General features: G+C 36.1%; 2 protein-coding genes across 2 annotated transcripts; one reads left to right on the top strand and one right to left on the bottom strand.

The window, feature by feature from the left end:
• Nucleotides 1-497: 497 nt before the first annotated feature.
• Nucleotides 498-2703, bottom strand: LOC141617096 (uncharacterized). The gene is made up of 3 exons (XM_074434271.1): nt 2668-2703; nt 2216-2406; nt 498-2031 (listed from the first exon to the last, which is right to left on the bottom strand). Exons 1-3 carry the CDS (start codon nt 2701-2703, stop codon nt 498-500), a joined length of 1761 nt encoding a protein of 586 aa, XP_074290372.1.
• Nucleotides 2704-12855: 10152 nt separating this feature from the next.
• On the top strand, nt 12856-16724 carry LOC141621313 (uncharacterized). The gene is made up of 2 exons (XM_074437915.1): nt 12856-16346; nt 16433-16724. Exons 1-2 carry the CDS (start codon nt 15443-15445, stop codon nt 16474-16476), a joined length of 948 nt encoding a protein of 315 aa, XP_074294016.1. The 5' UTR covers nt 12856-15442; the 3' UTR covers nt 16477-16724.
• Nucleotides 16725-24836: the final 8112 nt, after the last annotated feature.

Raw genomic sequence — 24836 nt, 5'->3', positions numbered from 1 at the left:
CTGTCACCCACCCCATTGCAATAGAAACTGGATTTGCTACTGTTCATGTGGAGTCCAGACGCCAATGAGAAAGTACTGAAGGCCCTCATCATTAGAGTGATAGAATACAAATCACCCCTGCTAAACAACAACAGATCATCTGCAAAACACAAGTGGTTCAGGTTGAGCTTATTACATAATGGGTGGAATTTAAACCCAGAAAACCTGTGCAACACTCCAAACAGTCTACTCAAATAGTCCAAGCAAATAGTAAATAGCAAGGGGGAAAGAGGGTCCCCTTGCCTCAACCCTCTTCTCCCTTTGAAAAAACCAAACACTTCCCCATTCAGAGCCAAAGAATAAGAAGGGGATGACACACATTCCATAATGAGATCAATGCTAATCTTAGGGAATTGGAGATGGACTAGCATATCATGTAAGAAACTCCATTCAATAGAATCATACGCCTTTTGAAGGTCTATCTTCATCATGATTCTAGGGGAACAAATCTTCCTATTCTATAATTTGATGAGGTCTTGGCAAATTAAAATGTTACCCACAATATCCCTCCCTGCAACAAAAGCACTCTGAGAAGGGTGGATGATATCAGGCAATACACAGCTTAACCTTGAGCAAAGCACCTTAGCCATACATTTATAAACAGTGTTACAGCAGGCAATGGGCCTGAACTGAGTAACACTGTCTGGAACAGCAACTTTAGGGATCAAGGTGAGAGTGGTGTTATTAGCTTCCTTCAGCACCTTCCCTGAGCTAATCATATTTCTGACAGCACTGCAAATGTCTTTCCCAACAATGGCCCAAGAGTCCTTGAAGAACTGGCTGCTATACCCATCAGGACCTGGGGCTTTAGAACCAGGAATGGAGAACATTGCATTTTTTATCTCATCATCAGTAACAAACCTAGTAAGAATCTCTCTGTGCTCATCAGTTAAACACTTACCAGCCCTTATGACCCCCTTATGAACAGGAGTCACCCCATTTAAAGAGCCAAGCAAACCTATGTAATACTCCTCAAAGGCAGATTTGATTCCTTGAGGTGTAGTACACAGCTCCCCCTCTTTGTCTTTTATATGATAAACCCTGTTAAAGGCCCTCCTTCTCTTAATACTAGCATGAAAGAATGCAGTATTCTCATCCCCATTTTTTACCCAATTTTCCTTTGCTTTTTGAGCTAGAAAAGAATTCCTAGCCTTAGTGAGATTTACTAGATCCTGTGCACATTCTCTTTCAGCATTGCACAACTCAGGATTCAAAGGATCCTGTGAGAGCTTGTCTTGGAAATGCTTTAAGGACAGTTCAGTAACATGAGTAAGGTTCTCAATATCACTGAACTGTTCCTTATCCAGAGTCTTCAACTTCTTCTTTAAACCCTTCAATTTTTTGACAACTCTAAACATGGGTGTACCCTGAATATCACAATTCCACCCCTCCTTAACCACTTCAGAAAAGTTTGCAACCATAGACCACATATTAAAGTATTTAAATGCAGACTTCTTCCTTAAATGTTTCTCAGTCAGATTTATCACACACGGGCAATGGTCAAAAAGACCTTCTGGCAAGAACTGGGCCACAGAATCAGGATAAGAAAGGATCCACTCATCATTTACAATCACCCTGTCCAGTCTACTGTAAACCTTTGTATCATTTTCATGTTTGTTATTCCATGTGTAGTAAGAACCAGTCACCTTAAGCTCATGAAGGTTACACCCACTCATCATATTTCTCATGGGAGCAATCTCAGCCCATGTGACATCAGCACCCCCTATTCTCTCATCCACAGAAGTTATACTGTTGAAGTCCCTACAGACTAACCAAGGCCCAACAACAGAACCACTATACCCTTGAATACTCTCCCACAAACTCTCTCTTTCCTGAAGCTTATTAAAACCATAGACCAGAGTGAAAGAGAAAGACACCTTCATCATTTTATCATACACCTTTGAGTGAATACATTGCTCAGTAACATCTAAGATATCAACCTGATAAAGAGTTGGGTCCCAAAGTAACCAAACACGACCACCAGGGTGATGGCTGTTATTTGTGCAAAGAGACCAATCATTACAAATAGTATTTCTAACATTAATCCACTTACTCCCCTTTATTTTTGTTTCTAGTAAACCAAATAAGCCTAAATTATTTTGGTGAATAAACCATCTAATATCTTGTTGTTTATTTAGTTTATTCATACCACGCACATTCCAAAATCCCAAGCTACCCATTTTCAGAAATAGTAGCTTGGAACCCCAATTTCTTCCTACTTTCAGTTCTTGCTTTCTGCATTGATAAGTTCAGAGCATCCATGAAGGTAATTCCTCTAGGGGTAAAAACTCTAGGCTCCCCAGAATCATTCCTTAACAGCTTACTAATGAACCTCCTTGGCAATGACTGACCATTATCATTCCTTTCCTGTCCTATAGCAGGAGTCTCCACTATGAATTACTAAGTCGGTTTTTATATATGACGTATTTTTATTAATACGTTGATTTTTAATATGTTAAAAATACATAGCAATTTTATGTGACATGTGACATATTGACAAATTGACAAAAATAATATGGAATCCAGATTAACTATATGTACCGAAAATTAGAGGAAGATTAAGCTAATATTATGTTGATTATATTAGTGGAGGGCATGATGATTACCTACTAATCTAGCCTTGCATACCAATTGCTCATTGTGAATAACAACTAGAGCATGCATTGGCTCCCTCCCATGCCCCCCTTCCACCCGGTTTTGAGAGAGGAAAAACCACTTGGTTTTTCCTCTTATTTTTACCTAATATACACAAAATGTTTTGTGGTATTATTCATTTCTTCATTATTCTAAAATTTGAGTTTTAGAGAGATAAAAAGCTTCCTTCTTCCTCCTCCCATAAACCGAAAATATTAAGTGTCCTATAATATTTTTGGGTCAATTTTTACAAGATTAATATTGTACTAGTATTTATAATATTAATTTTAATTAAGAGTGAACTTTGGGTATAAAGCTTTGGGAGAGATCCTATACTTGGATCTTAGTTCTTCCACTAAGGAAAGCACAAGAACAAGAGAGAAAGGTGATCTCTCTTGTGCCCATTTAAACCGAAAATCCAATGTAAGTATGGATGTTTCTTCCTTATTTTGTTTGTAAGTTTGCATGCATAAGATCATTTAATTAATTTTATGACAAATTAAAATAAAATATATATGAGTATGTTAAGTATATAGATCTACTTATCCTTCAATCGGTATCAAGAGACATGGTTGTTTGTATGCAAATCGGTTAAAAGTTTTTCCGAGTTATAAAGATTAACATATAAAACTTGTATAATTTGTGTTATTATGATATATCACGAAATTAATTTATGCATGTTAAAATTTTTGGTCCTAAAATGTTTTTAGGATATTTTGGTTAATTTACGGATTTTTATTGTTCATATTATACAATAATGGCATTAAAATATGATTTTATGAGTAAAAATGTCATTTTCGGACTAAAATTAGCTATACTTCGTATTTTCCAGTGATTTTTGGATATGTTGTCAAATATATTATTTTGAGATAACCTGTAAATTGTCATAATTTTTGGACTTCTTATGCTCGAAAAATGGATTTTTCATTATTAAATTCGGATTTAGGTAAAAAAAAAGCTTAATATGAGATAAATTTCGAATCTGGTCATAGAAATTTAGTATGTTGTCACATGCAATTTTACAAGATGTGTGTAAAATAATAGGCTATATTGAAGTCTTTTTGCATGATTTATGGATTTTTGAAGAAAAATAGCATGAATAGTGACTTTATTAGTGAAATATTAATAAAACATACTCTATGACTAAATAAAGACATTATATGTTGCATTTTATTATCTTTTTCAGATCGAAAATTTAAAAGTTAATGAATATAATTTTTCACATGTTTTTATGATTATTTAGTTAAAACCGATAAACCGCAACATTGTTTTTCCTAATAAATTTCGAAATTTTTAACCTAAGTTTTTGAATATTATGAGTGTCATGGTATTTTTCCAGAATGTTCATGAGTTTAAATTTCAAATTTTGAATTTATTGAAATTTTGTGATTTATTTGAAGTTTATAGCTTATTTCTATATTTTTTAGTCCATTAATGAACAATTTTTAGAAATATGGGTTAATTATGGTCAAATAAATAGTGAAGACTATTTTTGAGTCCTAAGAGGTTAGGGTAATTAACTTATGCATAAATATGAATTTATGTAATTTTGTGATTATAAAATGTTGAGATCACGCAAATCCGTAAAAACCGAGTAATATACGATATTGGCTATTTAAAGGCGATTTAGTATAAAATTGGGCATGTTCATACATATTATAATGCTGCATTTTCTTTATGATTGTCATAATTTTAATTTATGTAATTTTTGAATTATGTAATTTTTAATTAGTATGGCCTTAGATTTTAATTTGTATTTCCCGAAATGTATGGGAATATCGATTCGGTTGTAATTTTATTGTGATCTCGTATCACCGTTTTGTAATTTAATAGATTTATTTTATTTTAGTTACAAATGTATAATAGGAAATTATGTTATTTGCTATGTAATTAAATTTATCTCGGAGTTCCCAAAGACGGATTTTTCCAAGATGGCGATACATAAAACGGTGTTACCTCGAGATGCGTGCCACAACCGAAGTTCAAGAGACCAATGGAGTTGGTTTCCGAATATGTAATAGTTAAATAGTTTTCTATTTTTAGGAAGGCCATACTAGGATTTATTTTTATGTTTTGCATTTTATTTATATGTCACATGCATCGCTAAATCGCCATAACTAAAACATGCATCATCATCTTATCGAGTTCATTGACCGTGTCAAATACAATTATCGTAGTTCACCGCTTTAGTTCACTTAAAACGTGCTAGATAATAAATTGACATGACCTCTCGCTAAAACAATTAGTTGAGACATAGCCTTATGATACCCGTCGCTGTGAGTACCAAAGATAAAATTTATAATCTCCTATTAAGACTAACCTAGGCTAGTGGTAACAGGGTCGAACCACAAGGAGGCAGTTGTAAATTCTAGTTGTTTTATGATCAGTCCGAGGTAACTATTATGGGGGTCGATTTGAATTGGTCTATAACTAATAACAATAAGAAGAAAATAAACTAAAGATATGATTTAAACAGATAAAAGAAAGGTACTAGGATGATCGGGTCATTATAGCTTCGGCGGCGATAAACTAAGTCGGTCCAATTAAACACGGGTAAGGCGGGAAATAAGAGGTCCTCTCGGTCCACTCCTAACAAATAGCATCTCTCGATCTCGCTATAGGTCCCTAATGTCACTAATGCTAACTTTCGTCCTGAAAAGTGACTAATGGTCTAAACTATACCTATCTTTCGATCTTAGCACAGTTTAGTCGAATTAATTGATGGTCAAATAACTTTCCCTATCTTTCGATCTAATGGGTCAGTCACAAAATAGGTATCTAATCTGTCGCATGCATTCGATTTGTTAAATACAAGATTTAAGACAATTAAAACGAGGGATAACCTTACAAGGTCGATCGATCGACCAACAAGGTCGATCGATCGATCGACACGCGGTTCAGCCGTGTCCAATCTAGTGCCGCCTATGCCATAAATCGCCTACATCCTAGCACTAAAGATTTAGCTACTCATGCTAAAGATGAAGACAACAATGAAACTAATAACAACTACTGAATTCATGCTTTAAAATAAATAACAACGATGATAAAACGATAATTGGCTTTGGGGCACTTAACTATCAAACCTATACTAACAATAAAAGCAAAACAAGAAACTCAATACTAGGGGCGGAAGAAATACCGAGATTCAAGAGGAAAGATTAAGAACAATGGCAGAATTTCCAATGCTAAAGTTGATAACCCAAAACCCTAACTCGGAAATAAGCTAAATTATTGTGATGTGAAAATTAATGTATTCTCTGATATATTATTCGATATGAAAACTAGATGCTGGTGTTACGTTATATGGCAATCAACGCAACAACTTCTTTCTAAAACCTAAACTTCACGGGCTTTCTAAATCTCGTCTGGAATCGAAATCTGGTCGATCGACTAAAGATGCTTTGGTCGATCGATCGCTCCTCAAAGAATGAGCTTCGAAACCGAGCCTTGGTCGATCGACTGAAGATGCTGGTCGATCGACTGGCTGAGCTGCTACTTGACTTCTTTTAACTCGTGGACTTGTCTCTTGGGCCTTGGATTGCGCACCAAGCTCGTTCTTTAAGCAATTCATTTGCGTCATTTGCAATGCAGATTACTCGGGGACGGATTTGGCTCGATTTCCGCTCAATTCTTCACATTTCTGCAATAAAGTACAAAAACACGAAAGTAGAGGAAAATAGGGAAATATAGGCATATATTGCACATTTGAGCTCTGAAATGCGTGTAGAAAAGAGTGTGAAACATCGTATTTTAGACACGCATCAAATCTCCCCAAACCAAACCTTGCTTGTCCCCAAGCAAGAACTAGACTCGATCTAACAACCTAATGGAACGAGTTCAATCTCAGAGCGATTTGCAAACTGTTAAACCTAAACCGATTTAATGCACAACCAACAATCAACTAGTAATGTGAATCATGCAAACGAGTAATAAAGTCGTCAAAAATCGCTACTTTGCACCCTTGACTATAGAGACTTACCAAATTGGACTCTCACGGGTCGCTCAAATCACTCAATTAAGCACGGATATAAATGTAAGATAGAAAGAATTAATTTTGTAGTGACCCTCACCTAACTACGACCTATGAGGACATGCCAGCAATAAAATATGAAAACGACCTCTACAACCGTACATATGCATTCCAACCAAACAGATGACCAATGACACATGCCGAGGTATATATGGGATATGTGAGGTATGGGTAAGATGAGGCAAAACATTTTATGGTAAAGTGGAGGTACAGGTGATCAAGCTAGTACCAAAACGGAACCATAGGACAATATCCAACTTCTTTCTCATAATCAAGTGAAACGGTGCTATAGCAAGCACAAAACTCACAATCTCCAAACTAACAGTAATCAACTAACTCCCCATAAGATATAAATGAAATATGGGAGCAAAAATCGCCAAAAGATAAGGATTAAATTATGCGAATTGATTTTCTTTTCGAATCACAGTCGATCGACCAAAAGGAGCAGTCGATCGACCCATTTGAACAGTACAGAACCTCTTTTCTTTTTCGAATCATTTTTTTTTTCATCTTCTTTTTTTTCTCTTTTTTTTGTTTCTTTCTTTCCTTTTTCTTTCATTTCATTTCCCAACTATCGTCTCAACAGAGCATATGCTACCAAAATCTGAGTAACAATCCCGAAAACACAGACTACTAGCTTGACAAGGGACAGGCTATGTGTAGGATGTAGTAAATAGGACAAAAAGGATATTTTTGGCATAGTGAAGCTTATGGGTAAAATGAGAAAAGGAAACCTCTACCACATGTGTCAACTAACCACAAACCGAATGCACACAGGTATTAAGTAGATCGAATTCATATTTATGCAAATTAAGGAAACATGTCTCATAAGGAGTACTACTCACATTCCTAAATGAACTGGTCATAGATGTCACCAGTTATAGGCTCTAAAACTCAGAAAATATGATGTAGGTTGCCAATTTTCAAAGTCGAGTCTCAAGTTCAAAGAAATAATTTAACGAAAACTCGTAGGTATGCATTTATGATTCTACTAATAACATGTAAGTCAAGCAAGGCTCGAGCAAAACAGTGCAAATGCAAAATCATCCTTGAAATACTACCGTTCCGACTCGACCTATATGCTAAAATAAACGTGCATTTTATGGAAATTTTTGAAATTTTTCAATTTTTATTGAATTTTTTGATATATGATGAAACTGAAATAAACAATGCAAACCAAAATTTAAACGTGAATGCAAACAAATGAATGAAGTGCGACGCAAAACCCTTCCCCAAACCAAATCGCACAATGTCCCCATTGTGCAAAATCATATGATGAAAGCAAAGAGAAATGGGAATTTGCGAGAAAAAGGAAATAAAAACACAATGACATAAGGTAAAGACTTGGGAACTCACAAGACTTTAAGCGCGAAAGGGAAACCTCCCCAAACCAAATGAGCTAGGAGGTTTCAAAGATGGCAAAGATGCTACCAACAAGAGTGCCTGAAAGACAGAAAACACCACGCATAAGACCGAAGAAAACAATTTTGAAGCGTAAGTATTGTGCACTAATGAGACAAAAGAAGAAATAGATAATTCGACGGAAAATAAATTGGAGTAGAAAACTCCCTTAGGTCCGCATATCGACCAAACACAGCAGGGGAGAGGTCGTGAACGAATATAGCAAAGAAGCGAGTGAGTCGATCGACCTAAAGGGGCGATCGATCGACCAGTGGCGAAACACGAGCTCTGTAAACTGCGCAATTCGATCGATCGACCAATGGTGCCGATCGATCGATCGAAAACACTCTTTACGATGTCTTATTTCTTCGTAATTGCTCAATGATTTGAGCTAAGAAGCTCTAAATACCTGCAAATGCACAATAGTACGCGCCCAAAATTGCGCAAAACCCAGAACGAAGTCTAAAACACTTGAAAATCCTAAGCAAACGAAATAAAAGCGAAGTTTTCGCGCACACAAAAGCAATAGAAAATAGTTCGAAAGCAATAAAATGAAGTTTATAACGAACTTGATCAACTAATAGTTGATCAAAAAGGACCACGGTATGGCCCACTTCGTTGGCTTCTGGCTACTAGAGGTAGCCTCAATGGTGCTCATCTTATCAGTTGCACCCTTCTTAGCTTGACAATGGAGAGAACTCGGTGATCGGCCGTCATCTCCCAATCAAGGACTCCCTCGGAATCATCGGAATCCAAATCACCCATCTCACCTTGGGCTGGCTCATCTTCCACTTCCTCATCAGTCCCATAGCTTAGGCATCCAGGACCTCCTCTTTGAATGATAGGCTTTGTCACAGCTGGAGTATCCAACGGCTCTTCCTTCCCCAAACCAGCTCCTGCATTATCTAAAATAACAAATTCTTCCTCCTTTTTGCTCCCAATCTGGGGCGGAGGGGTTAATACAAAGAGAGTAATAGGGACAAAGCGATTCGGAAGCACAAAGTACGATCTCTTTTCAGAGACCGTATTACAAGTAACTGGCCACATGGCGTCCTTCTTTTTAGCAGGTTGGGCAAAAATGATAGAGTGTTTCCCAACCTTGAAGGTCAAGGTTCCTAAACCGACGTCAATAACTGCACCAGCAGTGTGCAGAAATGGCCTACCCAAAATGATGGGAATATGGTCATCCTCAGGCATATCAAGGACAACAAACACTACTACAAATGAGCACTTGGGCCACGGCTAAATTCGTGGCGCAAGTACTAAATTTCCGTGGCTAAATCATTTTGCCACGGGAATACCTTCCGTGACGCAAGTGGCCGTGGCAAAGGGATAGCCACGGGAAAAACAAGAACGTGGCTATTATTGAATTTTTGGCCACAGATTCTCTCGTGGCTAATAACTCCCGTGGCCAAAGAAATTTCCCGTGGCGAAAAAATAATTCCCGTGGCAAACAATATATATGAAAATTAAATAAATAAAACGTAAAATAATTTTTTTATTTTTCACAATGGGTATTTTATCATATACGAAACCGTGGCAATCTAGGTAATTGTTTCGCTAGTTAACTTGATTCATTTGAACGTTATTTCGTTTCACGAGTCATGCATTTGTGAGCATCGGAGAGGCTTCCCAGGAGGTCACCCATCCCAACACTACTCTCACCTGAGCACGCTTAACCGTAGAGTTATTTTGATGTGCCACCGAAATTGAATGTTACCTTTGTTGATATAATTAGCACTTTGAATCCTTTTAAGTTTATTTTTTTCTTACAAATCTTACCTTTAGTACTATTTAATTACATAAATGTTAAATGTTTTACAATTTTTGCGGGAAAAACATTATTTTGGCCGAAACAATTAAATTTTCGACATTAACCTCCTGATTAATGATTTTGACATCATTTTTTTGCCCAAGTCGGAAACCATTTTCTCCAAAAAGTAAAATTAATTGTGTTTTCCTAACATTTTTTTATTTCTTTTGTTTATCGACATACTTATTTTCATTTCTCATGTACTCATTTTTTCGTATATTTTTCTTCGCAAATTCTATTGTATAACAATTGTACCTGCGATATGAAAAATGAGACCATTTTTTGGTAAAATAATTACCGCTTTTTATAATTAAAGGTCTTTTTCCCCAAAGTGATCACTATTAACCAAAAAATGGTCACTTTTTTACCCAAAAACCACGAAAAAGATTATTGTACAAAAGAATCGCTTATTTTCCTAAACTGATTTCTCTTTGTTATGATTTGTCATTTTTTTTCTTAAAATTTTCACATTATTTGCACATGTGACCCTAAATTATTATAATTTATATATATTTTTCCGTGTGATGCGCTCATTTTCAATGAAAAAAAATTTCAAATTTTTTTTTCTTAGCAAGTTTAATTTTACGTAAATTTTTCACGGTACCCTCGACTTTTGACAGATTACATATGGTACCCTTTTTCTAAAGTTTTTACATATGCTACCTCTGTATTTACGTTTTTCAGTCTCAGAATACCCTTTGACAAACTTCCGTCATAACGTCGCTACTCATATGCCTTGTGACGCCTTTTTTTGTTATCTAATACACTATCAATTCGTCATCTAATAATACCTAAATCCTTATTTTGTCTAATAAACTAACATTTAGTACCTAAATAATATAACAATAACAACATAGCATGCACAATTACTCATCAAATTACTTATAGGAGTAAAGACGTTATGATGAAATTTCCCCAAAGAGTATTCTGGGAATGAAAAAGGTAAACACAAGGGCAACATATGTATAAGCTTAAAATAAGGGGTACCATGCGTAATCTGGCAAAGTTTGAGGGTACCATGGGAAATTTCCGTAAATTTTATATCAAATTCAAATTTTTCTATAAATATCCTATAAATAAAGTTGGAAATAAAATTTTGAATGAAACAGTTTAACAATATATTAATTTTGGATTTTGAAAGATAGATGGTAAATAACATTTTTATTCAATTTATTATGCTATATCTTTAAATGTGATACGATCATTTAAGATTATTATTCAAGATTATAAAGTTTAATTTAAAAAAGTAAAAGAAATTCACGACTTTAATAAATAGAGTATATATTAAAACAATTTTTTTAAAATTATCAATATTTTGAAAAACCTACAAAACATAAATGTGATCTGTAAAAAATCAAAAAATTAGACGATAAACTTTTCTTTGCTTGCATATAAGTTTATAAAATTTTAAAATTTCTTATTAAATTAAATAAAACAATAAAAAATATTAATTAAATTAATCAAAGTGTTTCTAAATTTTTATATTCAAATGTATTTTCATATTATTATATTTGATTAAACTTATTCAGATTTAAGTCGGAAAAGATACTCGCCACGGGTGTTTGTTGTTCGTGGCTAGAATAATATTTGCCACGGAACAATTCGTGACTAAATAAAATTTCGTCACGGGTGTGACATAGGCCGTGGCTAAAATGATTATTTGCCACGGGTGTAGCCTAATTCGTGGCGGAAGTGACTTTTTGCCACGGGAAAAGTTATCCCGTGGCATAAATTTGTTTCCAAAATAATGAATAAGTTTTTTCCGTGGCTAAGCAAAATTTAGCCACGAATTATGAGTTCCCGTGGCATAATTCGTGGCGCAAGTGATGATTTGTTGTAGTGAAAGTCAACAGGGAAGAAAAACTTCCCTATCTGGACGGGTATGTCCTCTAGGACTCCTATTGGCTCGACCGCAGATCGGTCAGCCATCTGAACTGTCATCTCTGTGATAGCAAACCGGGTCAACTTGAGTTTCTTAGCTAAACTCAAGGGCATGACACTTATACTGGCCCCTAAGTCACACAATGCCTTCTCAATTGAGAAGGTACCTATGCTACAAGGGACAGAAAAGCTGCCCGGGTCCTCTAACTTAATGTTGGGAAATGTGTCCTCAACAATAGTGCGATCACATGATTTAAATATCATAATTAAATCTCATACTAAGAATACGTGAGGGATGATTCTTTATACGATCGGTACCGTCATTAATCGGTAATGATTGGCTAACTAGAGTTTGACATTACTGTCGTGTGACGGTGGTGGTCAGTTGATCCCTTTAGGTCACACCTATAGGATGAGGCCCAAATAGATATTTAATTAATTGTATGTGATACGAATTAATTAATTCCTTAATTATGGGAGTGCAATTTTGCGTCTTATTTTAATGTGATTAAATAAAGATCAAATTTAGTAATTAAGTGTTATATTACTAAATTAGTTGAGGTATTAATATAAGTTTTGAGGTAGAGGTAATTAGTTAATTAAAGTTACAAGAAGTTGTAATTCTAACTAACTAGTAATTATGGGACCCATTATATGATGATATAATGGTAGTATACTACTCAAAAAGTGGAGTGTATATTATATTATTAATTGTAATATTTAAGTGTTAAAATGATTACATTAATAATTAAATATGTAAGATAGTTAAACATATGACTTATAAGCATTTGTGGGACAAATGACAAAAGGCAAAAATGGTCCATAAAAGGACCAATATTTGACAAAGACAAGAGCAAAAGATGCTCTAGTTTGTCTTGTTCATTTGTTATAACAATGCATGATAGTGACTTGTGCATGGCATATCTTACAAAGATAAAATCCTACACACTACCTACACAAACCAAGAGCAAAAAAACAAAAGACAAAAGATTCCTCTTTTGTCCCAAAGCCACCGGTTTTGGCTTGATAAAATGGGCATTTGGTTGCTCATTTTATCACTTGTTGTTTTTGCTTAAAAATTGAGATATCTCTCTAGCTTTCTCACATGCAAAATTCATAAAAGCTCTCAATAAATACTAATACACAAGATCTATTACTAGAAGTAGTAATATAAGAATATTAGTATTATTAAGGTAATATTTCTACTACATATCTAGTTAATATTAGTAGAGATTTTTGGGATTCATCTTGGGTGCAATTTATTGGAGTGGCTTCTAAACTTGGAGTCTTAGGAGGATCATCCATTATTATTAGCTCAAGAACAAGTGAAGGAAGGTGACCTTACTTGTGCCCAAATTTTCGAACCATTATACAATGTAAGGAACATTGTTTTTCTCATAAATCTTTCATTTTGTTATGCATGCACTAGATCTAAAGAACAAATAATTAACAAGTTAATTAGTTCACTATTAGAGGAGTCTAATAATAGGTATATGAACCTAACAAGTGGTATCAGAGCATAGGATGTTGCATGCATAATCGGTTATTGTTTTTCCGAGTTAAAAGGTTAACATATAAAACTTAAAAAATTTGTGATTTATAAGTATAAGCCACGAAATCACCATGCATGTTATATATTCTGGTCCTAAAGTGTTTTTAGGTCATTTTTATGATTCATGGAAATTTATTGCTCATTTTAAGGATTTTTGGTCATTTTATTACATTTTTATGACTAAAATGGGAATTAAAATGCTAAAAATAGTTAAATTTCGTTTCTGACCTTGGAAAATTTATATGACCTCACATGAATATTTTACAAGTTGTGTGTAAAAGGACGAGTTAATTTGATTAATTTTGCATGATTTATGATTTTTATGAGATAAAAATGGATTAAAAGAGGTAAAATGGTTAAAAATAGTTAAATTTCGAATTAAGCCATGATCTTTTAATATGATGTCACATGCAAGATTTACAGAGAGTATGTAAATTTCTAGATTTAAATATCTTCTTTAGCATGATTTATGGATTTTTGAGTAAAAATGGCATAAATAGTGGCTATTTTAGCAAAAATTAGCTAAAACGTATTGCATGGCTTGAGAAAATTATTTTAAGTTGCATTAATATCCCACTAATCAGATCTAAAGTTGTAAAAATTATTGTAGTAATTTTCGGATACTTTATGTATTTTATGAGATAAAACCGATAAAATGCAACTATATTTTCTCAAAATTAATTCGAAAATTTTAACCATGGTTTTTGACATTATGAGGGTCATGGAATTATTCCAGAATGTTCAAAAATTTAAAATTCAAATTTTAAAACTTTTATGATTTAATTTGGATTTATTACATATAAATGATGATTTTAAGGTCAAAAATGAGCATAAAATTAAATCAAGTTGAATTATTGTCAAAAATTTAGTGATGACTAATTTTTGAGTCCTAAAATGTGTTAGGATAATTAACTTGAGCTTAGATGTGATTTAAGTGTTAATTAGTGATTTTAAAAGGTTATTATCACACATTTCCATGAAACCGGGTTATATATACGACATAAGTTAAATACGGCGATTTGGCACATGATTTTGCATGATAGGTACATATTATAATGCTGCATATTTCAATTGTTGAATGTCTTTTATTTATATAATTTTGAATTATGTAATTTTATCTTAGTATGGCCTTAGTTTTAATCGATATTACCCGTAATGAAAGGGAATATTGATTCGGTTGTAATTTAATGTGATCTCGTATCACTTTTATTTTTATTTTTATTTCATTAGTTTTTCCATTTTACAAATGTATAATAGGAATAGCTTTGTATTTTTATTATTATTTGTAATTTTGGAGTATCTTCAAAGACGGTGCCATTCGGAAGGGTGATCCGACAAAGACGGTGTCTTGGGAGGCGTGCCAATTGAAGATTCAAGGGACCAAAGGAGTTGGTTTCCGAATATGTAATAGATTATTTGATTTTCTATTTTAGGAAGGCCATACTAGGAATTTTATTTATTGCTTTGCATTTCTTTTAATATGTTACATGCATTGCCAAATCGCCATAACAACACATGCATATCATATCGAGTCATCGACCGTGTCAATTATAATTATCGTAGTTCACCGCTTTAGTTCACTCAAAACGTGATAGATAATAAATTGACAAGACCTCTCACATATTAAAAATTGAGAAAAAGCCTTACCAAATAGTAGAAACTCATGAAGTACCAATTTCGCAAGGGAGTTAATCCGGCTTCACCGTAATACAAACCTTGTTACGTTGGCGAAGTGGGGTAGTAAAAAGTTATTACATCGAAATTTGGATTGAGCTCAACGGAAGTATTGTTGACCGTAGTCGCATGTGTTCCGGGCTAAAGATGAGAATTAGAGTAATTTTTATCGACCGAGAGTTCTAAAAGTAGAATCGATTAAAAGGTTAATCTACCGAGTTATATTAATAAGGGATGAATCGGCTCACCGTGCCCAAGTTGATATGAATTTGGATCTCGGAATCATTTATGTAGTTGGGTGGAGGTCACTATATAAATGCAATACTTGTAGTTAAATTTACGAGTATTATTAAAACGATAGATGTATATTAATTCCTCATTTCCTATTTTGTAGTCAAATTTGTTTTAATCAACTGCAATGACAACTCCAAACGCGTCCGCATCCACTAGTTCCACCCCGCTTTCCAATGTGTCATGGCTCCGATCCTTCATGGATCGATGTAAGTTAGAAAAGAATGGGTCCAATTTCGCCGATTGGGATGCACAACTTCAATTGGCCGCGCAAGGTGACGACAAGCTTCGTTACCTTACCGAGGCATCTCCCACCGAACCACCTAATACTAGGTCCGCCGCTAGGCAATCCTATGAGGATTACCAAAAGGAGTCGGCCGCAATGAAAAATGTATTGATCTTTGCTATGGAGGCCGAACTCCAAAGAAGTGCTATAAAGATTAGCACCGCTCATGAGATCTATATGAAGCTTGTGAACATGTTTTCACGAGCTCCTAGGGTCATTCAATATGAGGCGGCTTCTGCATTCTTTGATCTAAACATCAAAGAGGGCCAAAAGGTGAGCCCACATGTGCTCAAGTTGATGGAGCATGTTGAGACCTTGAAAGCGCATAAGGTGGAAATTCCCGATGAACTCGTGATTGATCGAATTCTTCATTCCCTAAGCAAAATCAAAGCATATGTTCAATTCCGGGTGAATTTTAATATGCAAGATAAGAAGGTTTCCCTTGATGAGTTGCACAAAATGCTTGTGCAAGCCGAAAGGGACATGGGGCTAAGTGTTAGCACCACCAAAGATGTGCTCAATGTCAATCAGAAGAGCAAAAGAACCTTCAAGAAAAGTGGGAAAAAGGGAAAGAAGCGAACTCCCAACAGGAACTCAGCTAAGACTTATGAAGCAAGCACCTCCAAGCCCAAGTACAGTGCCCCATCCGGGGACAAGTGCCACTATTGTTGTGGTGTTGGGCATTGGAAGAGAAACTGTTCCAAGTATCTTGGCGACATCAAAGCTGGAAAGGTTACTCCAGTAGGTATATAAATATCCCTATCTTTTATGTTTCAATCTCAATTAGTATGTGATACAAGTTGTGATGATTACCCTTTTTATTGTAAATAGGGCCTCCTCCTAGCAAGGACAAAGGCAAGGAAAAGCAAGTCTAGAGGATCACGAGGGAAGCTAGAGTAGCCGACCATGGTGATGGATCAATGGAAGCTTGGCTTTTAAATTTGCTTTGTCTTTAATTTTATGATGAATTTCATGTTTTAGAACTATTTTGATTTCCTTGTGTGACTTGGAAATTGGTTTGTATCCTTTGAACACGGGTTGTATTTTGGATATTGGTGATTTGGTTTTCAACCCAAATCACTTGTTTTATTATGTTAAATTGTTCTAAAATCATCATCATTAAATTACTTGCGTAGAGAAACATTAGATAAACAACTTAAATTGATTGATTAGACGATTATGATGATGGGATCATTATATGTCCATAAGCTATGAATCTGATTCTCCTTATGTTTTTGTTACTTAAAGTAACAACTTATTTATATAAGATCAATTCTAAAGTTGTAATGAGTTTTTGAATTCATCAAGTAGGGAATTCATGATAGTAATTGGACATATTATTCTAATTGGATGGTCAACCGTGAGATACCTAGAATAGAGAGTCTATTAAACCATATTACATGAATCAAACTACCATGTTTGGGATGGCCTTTTTGAAGGCTAATACATTATCTTGGATAAATCCCAATACACCGTAAAATATATATGTTTGTGACTCACAAAGCTATCTCTCAAGAAATTAGGTGTATTTCTGAGAGATAGAGTGGGAGTAGAATGTATCGTCACAAACATCTCTTATAGTTGTAATGTTACTTTGTGAAAGTAATAGAATTATAGAGTGGGAGTTGGTATTGAACTATTGTCTATGAAGATAGAATGGAATCGTAGTTCAGTGGGAGTTTATCGCACATGTCTTTATTGTTTAAAAATATTACTTTGTGAAAGTGATAGTATTATGACCATGTTACATTTGAGCCGAAGCATTACAATCCGAAAATTGTTGCTCAAGAGTAGATTTACTTTAAGGCGCGGGTCTCCTCAAAAGTAAATAGAGCTCCAGAGTACTTTAATGCATAAGATTTACATAAAGATGTTAATCAAGATAAATTGTGTTAGGAATTGCCACATTTCATTTTATGAAGAATGGCAAATATAAATTCGCTTTTCTAAAATGGGAATTTAGAGAAGGAAGTGTTTGTAACACGAAACCTTGGATGGAGATCTAAGAATCCTAACATATTATGCGCAGCTATCTTAAGTGATCACAGGATGGTCTTAAGCAAGCATTAAAGGATTATATTTTTCGTTCATGTGATTATAGTGAATTGTTTCATTCACATGATTGAAGTATAATGATATACATGAAGTTAAGTGGGAGCTATAATGGTTTATCCATGTCTTATATGTTGAAGACATATTACTTATTGAGTATTATGTACCAATGCTCTCTTCTGGCAAGAGTAATTGGAAGACTTGGAAAGGGATGCAAAGTATTCTAGATTTTGAATCTATGTGAGAGAAAATTGGCATAGAATTGAGAGTCTTATGAAGATAAGTTCTTTCGTATCTGTTTAACATCAACAAAGTTGAATGGCTTATTCATGATGATGAAAGTGGAATTGCTATGATGGAATCATAGTCGTTCACTGAACCCATTAAGTTGTTGATTACATGAAATCGATTACTAATGTTTCCGCCATTAGAATGATTTTGTATGCCAACGGACGCACCTGCAGTGATGTACCATTTGCTAGGTACATTATGAGTCAATAATAAGTTAATTCATATGATGGGCTTGTGAAAGCCTTAAAGTACAATTGATGACTTGTACACATGTTTGGATAATAAACTAAGTCAAAGTGTTGAAGGGTTGCACCAACTTTAGTTTCCAAGCTTAAAAGGATTAGATGAAATCCTATGCTAATGTTATTAACTAAGGAGTAAGAAACTAAGAAATGTGTTTTAGTTTCGCGCATTGCAAATTCTACAAAAAGAATCTAAGTCAGTTGTGATAAAATGGTCAACGTAAGGATTAAGAGTGAATCCCTCTACAAATGACTTTATCACAAGTTATGCGATAACAGTGGGAGCTTCTTTCAAGTTAAAGAGCTCGGGTCTAGTATGAAGTCTAGACATATATTTAGAGAAATTCATGTCATTAAGAGATGACATTGATGTCATTAAGAGATGACATTGAATGGAAAGGAAATAGCAATTAAAAGGTTGGAATACATGGATATCAAGTATATCCACTTGCCAAGCTTGTATTGCATTTTAACTAGTGTTTTAATACACTAGAGATTATAGAATAAGAAGTAGTAATAGTGTATTGACTATTCATATGTGATAATCACATTTATCGTTTGAGTTTTATTAAACTCACCCGCTACCTTGTCGTGTCCGAATGGGTTGTAGAGACAAATTGAACCCCATTGAAGTGAACTGGATTGACATGGTATTCGCCCCTAGTTACTTATATGAGGTGACGTCTCGAAGTGACTAGAGTGTGATGCGATTGATGGCAAGTTCAAGTGCCATAGAGTCATATGGGATGACTAGTCGATCACATAGGCAGACTGTATGGGACAATCTGTCGGGCAGTGACCGCTTATAGAGTTCTGGTAATTCATAAAGCTTGGTCGTGGCAAGAGCTACTATAGTATTCTTATGAGTCAATTCTTTTGACTAGAGACTATTCGCCCAAGTTGGCACAACTTCTGATTAGCTTTGATTTATACTCTACGATTTCGTAAATGAGGTCAAACTGGGTATATTTTGGGTTATGATGGACTGTGGCTGAACGAAGGGAATAGGGCGATAGGAATTGTCCACCCCTTGTCAGGGTTGTTTGAAATCTCAAGGCCACTCGAGGAGTAGTTAACTGGAAATGCGTGGCCACGCTCGGAAGGTACCTATGATTGATAATTCCGGTCAGACAGTTAATCTCCAGATCGAGAAAACCACTCAAGATATGATCAAATGTAAGTACGACCTGCAAGACACCTTGCATTGAGTGGGAGATTGTAATAGGACAAGAGAATTGGTGACGCACACTTGTCGAGGACAAGTGGGAGATTGTTGGGAAATGTGTCCTCAACAATAGTGCGATCACATGATTTAAATATCATAATTAAATCTCATACTAAGAATACGTGAGGGATGATTCTTTATACGATCGATCGTGACCGTCATTAATCGGTAATGATTGGCTAACTAGAGTTTGACATTACTGTCGTGTGACGGTGGTGGTCAGTTGATCCCTTTAGGTCACACCTATAGGATGAGGCCCAAATAGATATTTAATTAATTGTATGTGATACGAATTAATTAATTCCTTAATTATGGGAGTGCAATTTTGCGTCTTATTTTAATGTGATTAAATAAAGATCAAATTTAGTAATTAAGTGTTATATTACTAAATTAGTTGAGGTATTAATATAAGTTTTGAGGTAGAGGTAATTAGTTAATTAAAGTTACAAGAAGTTGTAATTCTAACTAACTAGTAATTATGGGACCCATTATATGATGATATAATGGTAGTATACTACTCAAAAAGTGGAGTGTATATTATATTATTAATTGTAATATTTAAGTGTTAAAATGATTACATTAATAATTAAATATGTAAGATAGTTAAACATATGACTTATAAGCATTTGTGGGACAAATGACAAAAGGCAAAAATGGTCCATAAAAGGACCAATATTTCGGCCAAAGACAAGAGCAAAAGATGCTCTAGTTTGTCTTGTTCATTTGTTATAACAATGCATGATAGTGACTTGTGCATGGCATATCTTACAAAGATAAAATCCTACACACTACCTACACAAACCAAGAGCAAAAAAACAAAAGACAAAAGATTCCTCTTTTGTCCCAAAGCCACCGGTTTTGGCTTGATAAAATGGGCATTTGGTTGCTCATTTTATCACTTGTTGTTTTTGCTTAAAAATTGAGATATCTCTCTAGCTTTCTCACATGCAAAATTCATAAAAGCTCTCAATAAATACTAATACACAAGATCTATTACTAGAAGTAGTAATATAAGAATATTAGTATTATTAAGGTAATATTTCTACTACATATCTAGTTAATATTAGTAGAGATTTTTGGGATTCATCTTGGGTGCAATTTATTGGAGTGGCTTCTAAACTTGGAGTCTTAGGAGGATCATCCATTATTATTAGCTCAAGAACAAGTGAAGGAAGGTGACCTTACTTGTGCCCAAATTTTCGAACCATTATACAATGTAAGGAACATTGTTTTTCTCATAAATCTTTCATTTTGTTATGCATGCACTAGATCTAAAGAACAAATAATTAACAAGTTGTTTCAAGTGTGAGGTATATGAACCTAACACTTAAGGGGCGCAGTGTGAGAAAGATAAGAACAAGACTCCTTGGTGAGTGCGACAGTGTGCACTGTTTCAAGTGACCGCTTTTTTGACAACAGTTGTTTCATAAATTTAGTGTATGCGGGTACTTGGTTAACTAACTCAAGGAAGGGGACTTGCACATTCAGACTACGGATAACTTTCTCAAACTTATTGAAAGATACCTGTTCTTTGGTCGGCACGAGTCTCTCCGGATATGGGGCTGTAAGGAGCACCTTAGCCCTCTCTTCTAAGTCGCGTGTGCCGGTATCCTTGGACTTAGGCTGAAAGTCCTTCACTTTCTCTTTGTTGAAGCTAGATCCCTCCTCAGACCGTCTCAAATGAGACCCATCGACCGTCATTGGATCGAACTTGAGCCGGATCGACCCATCAAAGACTCGGTCCGCCCCTAAAATCTTCAGATCGTGGGTACCCCGAAACAAGTGATCTCGTAGGTTATTTGGCATTAAAGGACGAGATTCTTCAATATCAAAGATGATATGGGTCGATCGACCAACCTCCTCGATCGATCGATGGTATGCACATTCCGAAGCTCCTGGAACCCGTAATTGATCGATCGACTAGGTATATCGATCGATCGATTTTCCTGTGACGTCTTTTTCTTTGAATTGTTCGTTGAAGCTTTCTCTTGGCTTGTTTCTGGCTCATCTTTCTCGACAGCATCCTCAACCAAGGCAGGACCATCAAGGGTGGACCCGCTCCTCAAGGTGATGGCATTTAGGGTCTCTTTTTGTTCGGGTTGAGTGGGTAAGTGTCCGGGAGCTCGAGTGTTACTTTTGCTAGCCAACTGAGCTATTTGGCTCTCTAGTAACTTCATCCCGGCCTCTCTTGCTTGGGACTCCTTCAGCAACAAATTCTTCAGCTCGAAAAATTCAGAATTTTGTGATTGTTGTTGTTGCGGCACATAAGGAGGTTTCTGGTATTGCTGTTGCTTTTGATGAGGCGGCACATATGGTTGTTGCTGCTGCGGGTGTTGGGTTGGATTTTGGACATTTTGGCTTCTCCAACTCAAGTTCGGATGCGGTGGCTCGTAGTAGGTGTTGTTCTGCCTATAGTGTTGAAAGGCAGCACAAGATTCAAAGGGACTAGGGCAGTTCTTCGAGACATGGCCCTCAACTCCACACCTTTCACAAAGGAAGGGACCGTCTGACACAGCATTGACTTGGTATATCCCACCCTTAGAGGCTCCTCCTAGCTCATACTTGTCAAATCTCGCGGTGAGAGCCTCAAGTGCAGCAACAGAGGAAGATTCAGCAGCTCTCCTCTGGTTCCCTCTCGAATTCCCATACTCGGCCTTGTGGGTAGCTAGATCGTCAATGATCTTCCACCCCTTGGTTGCTCCCAAATTTTCAGCGAATCTCCCGTTGGCTGCAGCATCCAAAATGGCCCTCTGATCGTCGTACAACCCATTGTAGAAATGATTGCACAAACTCCACTTAGCAAACCCATGGTGCGGTATGGTTCGCACCAACTTCTTGAATCGGACCCATGCCTCATGGAAATTTTCATCTGGCCCTTGCTTAAAACCCGTGATTTGGGCTCTAATAGCGATCGTTCTTGAAGCAGAGAAGTACTTCTTGTAGAACGCCAAGGCCAATGTATTCCAATCAGTGATCTCCTGAGCGGCTCGGTCCAGATCTCTATACCATTCCCTTGCAGCATCGCGAAGGGAGAAGATGAACATTGTTTCCTTGATCTGGTCCTGGGTCACGCCAGTTGGTGGAGGAATGGAGCAGCAGTAGTCTATGAAGGTCTCCATGTGCTTAGCTGCATCTTCGTTTGCAGCTCCCCCAAACTGATTTCTCTCAACCATAGTGATGTAGGCAGGCTTTGGTTCGAATTTCCTGGCATCTCCTGGTAATTCGAACCCCTTATATAGGTTGTCGGCTGTCGGCTCAGAAAAACTAGCTATACTTGCTTCCTCGGCCATGACTGGAATTTCCGGAGAAGTAACTGTTTCGGCTGAAGAGGTGGGTGAAGACTGTTGGTCTTCCTCAAACAGATCGTGCTCGAGATAGCTTGACAGAGTACTCAGCTCTTCCTCTGTCGACAATATCCTTCGTGCTCGTCTCAACCCGCGCAAAGATTTCTCTATCTCAGAGTCAAATGGTAATAATTCTCCACCCTGTGACCTGCACATAAGATGAAACTACAACAAGAATATAAGAAAAGTTTAAGGAACAAAAGTCCCTTAAACTGAGAAAGACTGAAAATAAAAACAACTAAAATTAGGACTATTGCCTCCCCGGCAACGGCGCCAAAATTTGATACCCGTCGTTGTGAGTACCAAAGATAAAATTTATAATCTCCTATTAAGACTAACCTAGGCTAGTGGTAACAGGGTCGAACCACAAGGAGGCAGTTGTAAATTCTAGTTGTTTTATGATCAGTCCGAGGTAACTATTATGGGGGTCGATTTGAATTGGTCTATAACTAATAACAATAAGAAGAAAATAAACTAAAGATATGATTTAAACAGATAAAGGAAAGGTACTAGGATGATCGGGTCATTATAGCTTCGGCGGCAGTAAACTAAGTCGGTCTGAATTAAACACAGGTAAGGCGGGAAATAAGAGGTCCTCTCGGTCCACTCCTAACAAATAGCATCTCTCGATCTCGCTATAGGTCCCTAATGTCACTAATGCTAACTTTCGTCCTGAAAAGTGACTAATGGTCTAAACTATACCTATCTTTCGATCTTAGCACAGTTTAGTCGAATTAATTGATGGTCAAATAACTTTCCCTATCTTTCGATCTAATGGGTCAGTCACAAAATAGGTATCTAACTGGTCGCATGCATTCTATTTGTTAAATACAAGATTAAAGACAATTAAAACGAGGGATAACCTTACAAGGTCAGTCGATCGACCAACAAGGTCAGTCGATCGACTGACACGCGGGTTCAGGCCGTGTCCAATCTAGTGCCGCCTATGCCATAAATCGCCTACATCCTAGCACTAAAGATTTAGCTACTCATGCTAAAGATGAAGACAACAATGAAACTAATAACAACTACTGAATTCATGCTTTAAAATAAATAACAATGATGATAAAACGATAATTGGCTTTGGGGCACTTAACTATCAAACCTATACTAACAATAAAAGCAAAACAGTAAACTCAATACTAGGGCAGAAGAAATACCGAGATTCAAGAGGAAAGATTAAGAACAATGGCAGAATTTCCAATGCTAAAGTTGATAACCCAAAACCCTAACTCGGAAATAAGCTAAATTATTGTGATGTGAAACTTAATGTATTCTCTGATATATTATTCGATATGAAAACTAGATGCTGGTGTTACGTTATATAGCAATCAACGCAACAACTTCTTTCTAAAACCTAAACTTCACGGGCTTTCTAAATCTCGTCTGGAATCGAAATCTGGTCGATCGACTAAAGATGCTGGTCGATCGACTGCTCCTCAGCAACAGTAGCTTCTGGAAACCGAGCCTTGGTCGATCGACTGAAGATGCTGGTCGATCGACTGGCTGAGCTGCTACTTGACTTCTTTTAACTCGTGGACTTGTCTCTTGGGCCTTGGATTGCGCACCAAGCTCGTTCTTTAAGCAATTCCTTTGCGTCATTTGCAATGCAGATTACTCGGGGACGGATTTGGCTCGATTTCCGCTCAATTCTTCACATTTCTGCAATAAAGTACAAAAACACGAAAGTAGAGGAAAATAGGGAAATATAGGCATATATTGCACATTTGAGCTCTGAAATGCGTGTAGAAAAGAGTGTGAAACATCGTATTTTAGACACGCATCACCTTACCAAATAGTAGAAACCATGAAAACCTATTTCGCGAGGGAGTGCACTCGGCCATCCCGGGGTACAAAACTTGTTACGTAGGGGAAGTGGGTGATGAATGTCTATCCACCGAATTCGTGTTGATGAGGGTTTCATCGGCCATCCCGTGCCCAAATTAATGTGAACTTGGATCATGGACACATTTATTCGAAATTTGGATTGACCTCAACGGAATTATTCGTGACCGTAGTCGCATGTGTTCCAGGCTATAGATAAAATTTAGAGTAATTTTATCGACCAAGAGTTCTAAAAG

Source organism: Silene latifolia, chromosome X (genome assembly GCF_048544455.1).
Source record: "Silene latifolia isolate original U9 population chromosome X, ASM4854445v1, whole genome shotgun sequence".
NCBI lineage: Eukaryota > Viridiplantae > Streptophyta > Magnoliopsida > Caryophyllales > Caryophyllaceae > Silene > Silene latifolia.
Note: the sequence above shows the minus strand (reverse complement) of the source record. Positions and strands in the feature narration are given on the sequence as shown.

Excerpts from the sequence above, each read along its gene's own strand:
- LOC141617096 (XM_074434271.1), bottom strand. The coding sequence starts at position 2,703 with ATGCATGCTCTAGTTGTTATTCACAATGAGCAATTG. Across the intron at positions 2,407-2,667 it reads TTATTCACAATGAGCAATTG|GAAAGGAATGATAATGGTCA; the intron begins GTATGCAAGGCT and ends GCTATAGGACAG. Across the intron at positions 2,032-2,215 it reads GCTACTATTTCTGAAAATGG|CCATCACCCTGGTGGTCGTG; the intron begins GTAGCTTGGGAT and ends CACAAATAACAG.
- LOC141621313 (XM_074437915.1), top strand. The coding sequence starts at position 15,443 with ATGACAACTCCAAACGCGTCCGCATCCACTAGTTCCACCCCGCTTTCC. Across the intron at positions 16,347-16,432 it reads TGGAAAGGTTACTCCAGTAG|GGCCTCCTCCTAGCAAGGAC; the intron begins GTATATAAATAT and ends TATTGTAAATAG.